This window comes from Mytilus trossulus, chromosome 9 (genome assembly GCF_036588685.1).
Source record: "Mytilus trossulus isolate FHL-02 chromosome 9, PNRI_Mtr1.1.1.hap1, whole genome shotgun sequence".
NCBI classification, from domain to species: Eukaryota; Metazoa; Mollusca; class Bivalvia; order Mytilida; family Mytilidae; genus Mytilus; species Mytilus trossulus.
The window spans coordinates 8,520,311-8,530,163 of NC_086381.1; the positions used below are offsets into that span (position 1 = coordinate 8,520,311).

The window sequence follows — 9,853 nt, forward strand, 5'->3', positions numbered from 1 at the left end:
ATTTCAAAAAATCAGAGTCAGCCGGTAGTAATGCGTGGAATTTGAAAATTGCTTTGTAGAGCGTTAAAGTCATACGAAACGAGTGAGTGGTGAAAAATAATTTTTATCCAATTCTTGAACCAATGCATGTATATATCATATACTTAGTCCTCTGTGCACGATTTTATCATTATTTTCGCATATATATCATACATTCGTCAATTTTTTTTCTCTCTGTTTGTTATGATTTAAAAAATATGGCTGCTCATTAAATGCCGTGTTTTGAAGCCGAGTTATACCGATTTTCACCTTATAGTAATCAAATCACAAAAAGCATGGGTATTTAGCACGTGTTTAACATGTATAATCAGATATTTGTTTATTTCAATGACAGATCCATGCGTATTGCGATCACCGGATTTTTACGAGGAGGGTAACGCTCGGGTCACTATGCATACGGAAAATATGTCGGCGAATTGCTTGCTGGAAGCAAGCAAATGAAAATAAATAAATTTCTTCTAAATGTGGACAAATTAAAGAATTTTCCTCAGAAAAAGTAAATGTACATATTAAAGTTGTATAATGAAAACTATCCATTTAGTTTTAAAAAACATGCATATTTTTTTTTAATTTGAGGTTTCTTATGACTTTAACCGGTCATGTTTTGAAATTGAGTCACATATTTTGTATAAAATCAGTACAAGGAAAGGTTTAATCGACAGAGTTGTCTAGCAAGTCCTGATTAGGCCCATTACAGGTAGGTGTCCAAGTCTGAATTGATCTAGTCACTTCTAAAAATTGAAATAAATGTTTGACCAACTTATGATTTATTTAATATGATTATTTTTCGAAAATCAGGTTCTCGTTTCATAAAACATTGCACATGTTAGACCAGATTGCGGAAAATTATACCTACAACACGTCAAAACCAAAAACAAAAAAAACAAAAATATAAAATTAAGGAGAAATGTTCGATGGTCAATTACATTAACAACTATCCAACAAGATGGCTTGGGTGTAAGCAAATACACGTCACCATACGGTATTTAGTAAAGAAGAAAAGTATACCTAAACGTTAACTAAACTACGTTATCAGTATGAGTGGTTAGCACAGACATGCAAGAACAAATATTTTCCCTCTCAGAAATCGGAAATGACACCTCCTGAAACATTGACTTCTATTAGATTACCGTTGGTTATCTCATCGACATCATTTTCTCGCTTAAGCCGGCACGGCGGAAGTGACAAAATCAAGCGAGTTGAGGTGACCAATGGTTATCTGTTTGTCGCTATTTTACTTTTGACGACGTTGGTAATTTCATTGACAGTGGCACGTGCTCCGTGCGTTTTTATTTTAGCGATAACTTTTCATATCACTCAACTGTGCTGAGAATAAAAATTATCTGTCAAAAAGGTAAAAAAAAAATAGATAACTTAGCTGTATTTGGCAAATTTTTTGGGAATTTTGGTCCTCAATGCTCATCAACTTCGTACTTTTTTTGGCATTTTTAACTTTTTTGAATTCGAGCGTCACTGAAGAGTCTTTTCTAGACGAAACGCGCGTCTGGCGTATACACAAAATATATTCCTGGTATCTATGATGAGTTTATTTAGTTAGATAAAAAAAATCAGATGTAGTTTATAAGTAAATAGCAATATAACGACACAAAACAAAATGACAAATGCGCTTACTATACAGTCTTCAACAATAGACATGTGTTTATAAATGTATCAATGATTATATCGTCTTCATTAGTCTAAATCAAAACAGTTTTTATTTATAGTGTCGTTTCTTCGTATATCAATGTAACAGTTGTTTTCGTTTTGTTTAATATATGGATACTTTAAAAACAGGAATGTAAATATCCCTGGCCCCTGAACAAAAATATGTACTCGTTCAGTGATAATACTCCGAAATATATAAAAGAAACAAAAATAAAATTCATACAAGACTAACAATGGCTTAACCAGTTTGTCCCTATTGGTTATATTACTCAGTCCATGTTTCAGTGCTTATACATGTTCATCATCGGCTTGAAAAGATAAAGGTTAATCCAGAAGGAGGCTTCGACACCTAGCTTTAGTAATGTTTTATTTTCATGTTTTGTTTGTTAAACATAGCTCTTAATCAAATCTTATGTTGACTGTTGGATTTGCTTCAAATGACCAAATTGAATCTCTCCTTTGATTTATAGCTTTAATTTTGACAGACTTCGATTCCAGTCTATCGTTCTTATTAACATGTATAAAATAGAAGATTTGGTATGATTGCCAATGAGACAACTATCCACAAAAGACCAAAATGACACAAACATTAACAACTATAGGTCACCGTACGGCCTTCAACAATCATTTTCCGGCATTTAGAATCCATTAAAGTTGCAGAAAATTGTTCTTGCACGTTTATAGGCATTTACATTTCATTAAATGTTCAGAAATATGATGTTATGTTTTTAGAATCTAAATATATACACAATAACGTTCAAACAGGAATAAATTCAAAGACTTTTTCATTAGGATTTTCCAACTAAACATATGAAGGGGAAATTGATCCTATTTCTTTGATAAGAAATGATTCAGTTTTATGAATTAAAATGCTAAAATAAGAAATCTTTAGATACACAATCTGAGAACTTGACAATATCAAACGTCCTTGTGTAATCTAAGCCATGGTATCTGACGTACAATGTTTCATTCATTTAATTAAATAAAAGAGATGGTAATTTAACCGAATAGAACAAATATTTGCATTGCTTGCACGATAAGGATGCGCAAAAGTGACAATTGACAAAAAATGAACAAAAAGCTATTTTCAATTTCAATATTCTATTTAAATGGATTGAAAGACAATCGATTACGGTATTGAAAATCAGATCCAATTACGGATGATTTGTGATTAGAATTATTCCTGGTGTATATTTTGGTATGGATCATTTAACTCGCACATTTTGATGCGTCTTTTTTTTTAGTAAATATATATCCATACAAATTGTGTTTGCATTCATGACATTATATGAATAAATACCGTTGTGAATAAATAAAGGGAACTCTTTGGTCTCAAACATACCAATTGATAATGTCCAAGGTAACCAGAAAAATCATTTGAATAGTAAAAGGAAGTAAAACTTGACAAGTTCACAATGGAATTATTAATTATTCTTGGTAATCAAACTTAGATTAATTGGTCGAACTCTGCTACTTTTGAAACAAAATTTTACATTTTATACACAGAAGTTGTATCAGCGGAAATGACGCTTTAGCGAGAGAGAAAAAAAAGGAAACTTTGAAAAGAAGTTAATTGATTACAAGAACAAAGAGACTAACACTCTACAATAAGTGAGATGCTAAACAAACAGTCATAGAAAACACCTGAATACATATAACTATAGTCAAAAGGTATTCTCCAGATTCAAATCATTTAAATTTCAAAGATTTATCAATCTGAACTCGCAAAACAGTTTTATATAGAGATGAAATGAAACAATGAATCTACAAAATATAAGTAAATAAAGAACACAATAAAACACAGCCTTTAAAATCGAATATGGAAGTAGGACGAATGTTTCACACAGACAACATCCCTACCAAAGAGCACAAAACATTTGAAGGCCACCAAAGGGTCTTCAATACAGCGAGAGGTGGGTTTCAGCAGGTGTTTGTGTTTTATCGTCCAAAAAATTAACTGAAGCTCATACCTTAAAGGAAGATTCATACTCCTACACAAAAAGACGACACTTAATGGCAACAATAGGTTAACCAGGGGCGGATCTAGCCATTTGAAAAAGGGGGGTCCCAACCCAGGACAAAGGGGGTTCCAACTATATGTCCCCCTTCAAATGCATTGATCGTCCAAAAAAAAAGGTGTTTCAACCCCCGGAACCCTCCCTCTGGATCCGCCACTGTTAACCGATTTTCAAATCTCATGAACCTAATAAGAGTAAAAAGCAAAATAAATAAATAAACGTGATGGGTATACGGCATTTGTATTTTGGGGAATCCAAACGAAATATGCGTACTAGACAGAGACAATGAAGCTTTCTTCGGCTTTGTTTCACTAACAAAAAGGTGCTGACATCTAGTGGAATTCTATTTCTAATAGTATAACAGATCAGGTGTAAAGTCTTTTGAAAGTCTCGTTTAAATTCTCTTCGTTTATTTTATACGAGTATAGCCTTTGCATGAGGTCGATATAAAGTTATATATTGACCTGAAAGAAGTATATTGACTGAGGACGAATTCCGAGGTCGATAGACTTCTTTGGTTCAATATATCCTGTATTGACCTCATAAATAGGCTATAATTATTATATTATTAATTTCCAACAATATTTGTATCAAAGTCGTCATTTGATTTTGTTAGAATTTTATAGATATCATCATGAACATATATATTAGATAAACTGTTCCAGATATCATATTGTCTCCTAGACAATAACAAATTAGTTGTTATTACATTTTATTTAATTATTTCTGTCTATACATCTTTTATATTTGAAGATTTTTTTTTCAAATAATCGATCCATAGATTAAAAAAAAAAAAAAAAAAAAAAAAAAGTTTTTTAATAATTTCATGAAATTCATTACATGACGTCACAAAGTATATCAGTTTTTAGATATTCTAAAAATAACCGTGCAATAAACTGTGCTGTGCAATATGCTTTTTGCTATTCGCCGTTTTCTCTCTACCTTCGAAAATATAGTTTAACATGTGACTATCCCTGAACGAATTAGTTAAAATATACGAATTAATAATATAATAATCAGATATAAGAAGATGTGATATGAGTGCCAATGAGACAACTCTTCATCCAATTCATAATGTATAAAAGTAAACCATTATATAATCAGTCTATTTGATTTAAAGTTTTGACAAATTGTACAGTTGTTTTTCTATTTTCAACAAACATCGCATGTTGAACTCGTGATGATAAATTACAACAAGGATCGAAGACTTAAAAAAAGGTCAAAGAATACAAAAAAGAAGGATAAATTGTTTTACATGTATGTGAATTTTGATTTTTCTTTTAAATAAATGGATACATAAATTAATCGAAACTATATGATTGATGTTTGAAATTTCTGTTTTCTTCTTTTTCGTTATAATGTTTTCTTGATTGCATTGGTATTGTGCATACTATAAACATATCAAAATGATGTTATTTTCATCATTTTCTAAATACTGGAATCTTTCAATCTTCCTCATAGCTCAACAATCTACACGAAGACATAAGTTTTTCTTTTTCTTCCGGGTTAAAATTTAGGCGACAGCGTCCTGTGTCCAAACGCTCTAATTCTGGACACAGAACTGCAAGCTGTAGAATAGTCCGTGTTGTAATATTAGGACATGGCAACTGAAGTATTTTTAAATGAGAAAGATTTACATCAATGCCGTCTCGGTTTATGGTGTTAACCTTTTCAAAGTATCTGCGAATAACACCCCGTTCTTGATCGGGTTCATTGGGTGCAAATTCTTCAGCGTTGTCCGGTAAGTATGTTATATTGTTACAGAAACCAAATCTTAGTCTATACATCTTTGGACAGGATAAAATTGGAGCAATGACACCTTTAATGGTGATGCCGTCTGCTAAAGTAAAACTAGCCGTGACAAGATGTATGCAATTGTCTGCAATGGCGAAAAGCGATGTGTCTGATATCATTGGACACAAGTGAAAGTCTATGACCTTGATATTTCTACAGCACTGTGCAATGCGTGTTACGCCTAAAGCATCTATACTACACTGCCTGACAGACAGTGACTCCAAAAGTTGGCATCCAGCAGCTATAACACTTAAACTCTCGCTCGCAATCGCCAAAGGTCTAAAGTCCATAAATTTTGAACCAAATGTTAATTTCTTCAAACTTTTACAGTTTTCGGAAATATAACGAAATCCGTCATTAGATATATTTGTACATCCAGTTATATCCAATGATGTCAGGTTTCTTGACCTACTTGTTGCTGAACTTAAACCATCGTCATTAAAATCAAAAGCACCTGTTACTGACAAATCTGTTATATCAAGTGGTTCTACACTATCTGTAAATACTGAATTAGATATACAGTCTTCCCCACAATGAAACTTTGTTATTTCTGGACACAATTTGAACAAATCTTTAAATACATTATCTGCAAATATTTTCTCCGTAGTAACAACCAATTCCTGCAAGGCTGGCTGTTTCCTTAGAAATGATGTCATTGCACGATTAAATTTTTCTCTTTCCCCGCGGTATTCAATTAAGAGTCCTTTGAGCATTATGCTTTCGAATATTTTCAAGCATTTTTCTATGTCTACTCGTAACGCATCCTGTATTGAGAGCCCAACTGTCTCAATAACTGGACATCTTTTGACGATTTCATTACAAAAGTCATAAGTATCTAAACTGACATGGATCACTTTCAGATTGGAAAACATCATGTTCCCGCCATAATTTAAGACCTGTTGTAATCGGTGTTCTGCTATTGTCAGCTCCTGAATGTGTGAAGCAATGTTTGTAAATTGTTTGGTGTATTTTGAAAAATCAATCCAGATGTGATACGGAAAGTTGATTTTTCTCCATAGCGATGGTTCATGCAATAACTGCTCCCTCCAATTTACACACACCTTGTCTATTACCGTAAATAGGTCGTCTTGTGATAGATGTGAAAAGATTTTAACAAGAAGTTCTGGAGGAAGTTCGTCAATATTCATGGTATAATATATCTGAAAAAAGAAAAACAAAGGTAATATGGTATCTCTGTATATATACAGAGGCGATTCCAGTCATTTTAAAAAGAAGGGTTCACAAACAAGGACAAAAGGGGGTTCCAGCTCTATGTCCCCATTCAAATGAATTAACCGTATAATCAAAGTGGGTTTTTCGAATCCCCAACCCACGTCACATCTGTATTGATAAACGTACATTGTAAAAAAAAATTTAAAAAAAATCAATGTATTACTAGCGAGTGTTAACAAGGTAACATGTTTCTCTTTCTTTCAAGTGCTTAGCACAAAATAATTACTACCTCTCGTTTAGATAATGGACTACCAGAGAAGCAGGAAATATTGATGTTAAATCCATAAACCATTACGTTGGGCGACGTTAAGTGCCACACTTCAGACAGTCATTCATGGCTTAATCAGAGTTATATATCATGTCGATCCTCCAACCCCTCCCCCTCACACACACACATATACACCACCAAAACAAAATTGACCATCAATTTTTAAAGAATTCTTGAGTATCTACATGGTCTCAATAATAATGTTAGCTACAAGAATAGCAAAGATTAAATTAAAACTGGTGCTTACTGACTTTGTGTGGCATCTAATTATTAAGCAAAATGTTCAGCTTGAACTATGGGACTATGTATTCGACGAACTTAGTCTGTTTCGTTATTCAATCGTTGATAGAACGCAGATTTCAGTATGAAGAGTTTATGTGTAGAACTTTTTTAAAGTCTTTATTGGATAATTTTCTTATATCGGATATATTGATCTTTACAAATATTATGGACAAGTCTTAACGTTTTACTCAAAAGGCTGAAAATCAAAAAATACATGTAGTAACAAAAAAAATAATAATTTCGGTTGGAAAATTGTCAATCTAAATATAATATATAAATATTTAGATATTTAAAAAAATAATGGGTAAACTAGCTATAAATATGAGCCTTTAGACTTGTTTAATGATAGTGTTTATGCTTTTAAAGAGGAAGATTTTCCCTTAAAATATTTGTTACCATTTGGTTAAATAAAGATTCATTATTGGAATACGGTGTAGTTTTCGATTGTTTCTTGTCCCTAAGGTATTTGATGTCACGTTTTTGTTCTCCTAAAGGAAATTTTGTTTGATGTTGATAGCATGTCTAAAAAGTCAATGTTAAATTCATTTTAGTGTTTTCTAACCTCAAGGCTTTTGATACCTTCATTACTAAATTGACACGTCTCAACTTTTTAGACCGTATGTTAACGTATATAGCCATGTATCATTAACTAATGCCCAACATAATCTGTTATACATACAAGGCCGTACGGTGACCTATAGTTGTTAATGTTTGTGTCATTTTGGTCTTTTGTGGATAGTTGTCTCATTGGCAATCATACCACATCTTCTTTTTTTATATGTATGTATGACTTTTTTTGTATGTATGTTGACATCCATGTCAATTTGCTCCACGTTATATACTAAAAAGTGTAGTCGATTAACTGTAAACTACATTTTATTGTCTTCCAAACTGTATGTAAAGATATTAGTTAAATTAGATTGTGCATTTACATGTTTGTTGGTTAAAGTAATGTCTTCGCATACGCTACTCGTTGTTGCACTACGGATTTTGTTCTAGTAAATTCCTACTATGAAAAAATATGCATTGATGACCTCACGTGCATGTGTGTGTGTTACGTTGCATTACCATGATCGATCTATATAATTGTGTATAATGTCTATACCTCCACAGAACGGTTAAATAAAGTTAAAAAAAAGTATCCAAGATCTTGCCTACAAATTTCATACTTTCAATACAATGACAATAATGAAAATAATATAGCAAGTATGTCTAGCCATTTTAAAATTCGAAAACACTTACTTGTTAGAAAAACTGTCTACGATATTACCAAGAAAAACAACTATGAGGGATGGCACATGTGTTGTCTGGATTGAAATCACCTCAAAATTAAACGAAGACCTTGTTATATAAATCATTCGCAAGTAATAACAAATAACAGATGCACACCGGACTATTTATCATAGATTAATTTATATGGACATCGATGTCGGGGGATGCCCATAGGCCGATTATTTACATGTACTTGTCTGAAAAAGTTACCATTAATACAGGGGCCGGTTTCACGAAGCTATCCTAAGACATGTCATAAGATATATCTTAGGACATGTATTATGATCCTCTAAGGACTATCCTAGGACATATCTCAGACCTCGTCTCGAAGCTGTCTTAGGATGATCTTAGCTAAGACATCCTAACCATGTCGCAAGTTCTTAAAATTTTCAAATATAAACATTGATTTACGGAAAATTCATGTAAATGTAGTTTGTCTTAACAATAAATTATACTAAATGTATTGTTTTACATAATGACATGATTAGCAAAATTAATATAAAAAATAAATGTTATTTATATAAAATTATCTATAAATAATACACCAATAAACATATGAAATTTTTAATACAAAATAAATAAAGAAAAAAAGAATATAAAAATGATGACATTTTTTTGGTACAAGTGAGTTGATTTCAAGGTCCACTGTATTGGTTATAAAACTTTTAAGGTTACACTTAAATGATAAAATCATGCATTCATGATATCAATAAATCGATTTTTCATTGTTTACAAATCATGATAATCCGCCAATCTGTAAAGATTATGTAATAAACAGGAAAAGGAGAATAGACAATAAGATAAATAAGCACAATTAATATAAAAAAATTAGTTCAATTTATATAAATGAACGTATGACTATCCTAAGACCATCATAAGACACCTCTCGTGTTGTCCTAACTTTATGACCAACTTTAAGAGATGTCCTAATTTAGGACCACTTTGTGAAACCCACTTAGGACTAAGATATGTCATAAGACCATCCTAAGATATGTCTTAGTCCTAAGACAGCTTCGTGAAACTGGGCCCAGGTTGTCAGACCAGCAATTCAAAATCACTTTCTTTTCAACCAAATTTTGTAATGTTTAAAAATTCTTCCTGAAGTTTAACTTCATATAAACCAGGGGTGGTGTTCTCGAAGCTATCTTAGGATTAGGACGTGTCCTAAGTCTATCTTATGACAAGTCTTTGTCCTAAGTCGTGTTCTCGAAGCTCTCTTAACTTATGATATATCTCATTTTTCGTCCTAACTTTAGGACACCCAACAAGGTGTCTTAAGAGC

General features: G+C 32.2%; 1 protein-coding gene across 1 annotated transcript; it reads right to left on the minus strand.

Annotated features, from left to right (window-relative positions):
• Positions 1 to 4,635: 4,635 nt before the first annotated feature.
• LOC134685064 (F-box/LRR-repeat protein 17-like) lies at positions 4,636 to 8,684 on the minus strand. Its single transcript, XM_063544447.1, has 2 exons — positions 8,542 to 8,684; positions 4,636 to 6,676 (listed from the first exon to the last, which is right to left on the minus strand). Exon 2 carries the CDS (start codon positions 6,662 to 6,664, stop codon positions 5,168 to 5,170), a length of 1,497 nt encoding a protein of 498 aa, XP_063400517.1. The 5' UTR covers positions 6,665 to 6,676; positions 8,542 to 8,684; the 3' UTR covers positions 4,636 to 5,167.
• Between the last annotated feature and the right edge of the window lie 1,169 nt (positions 8,685 to 9,853).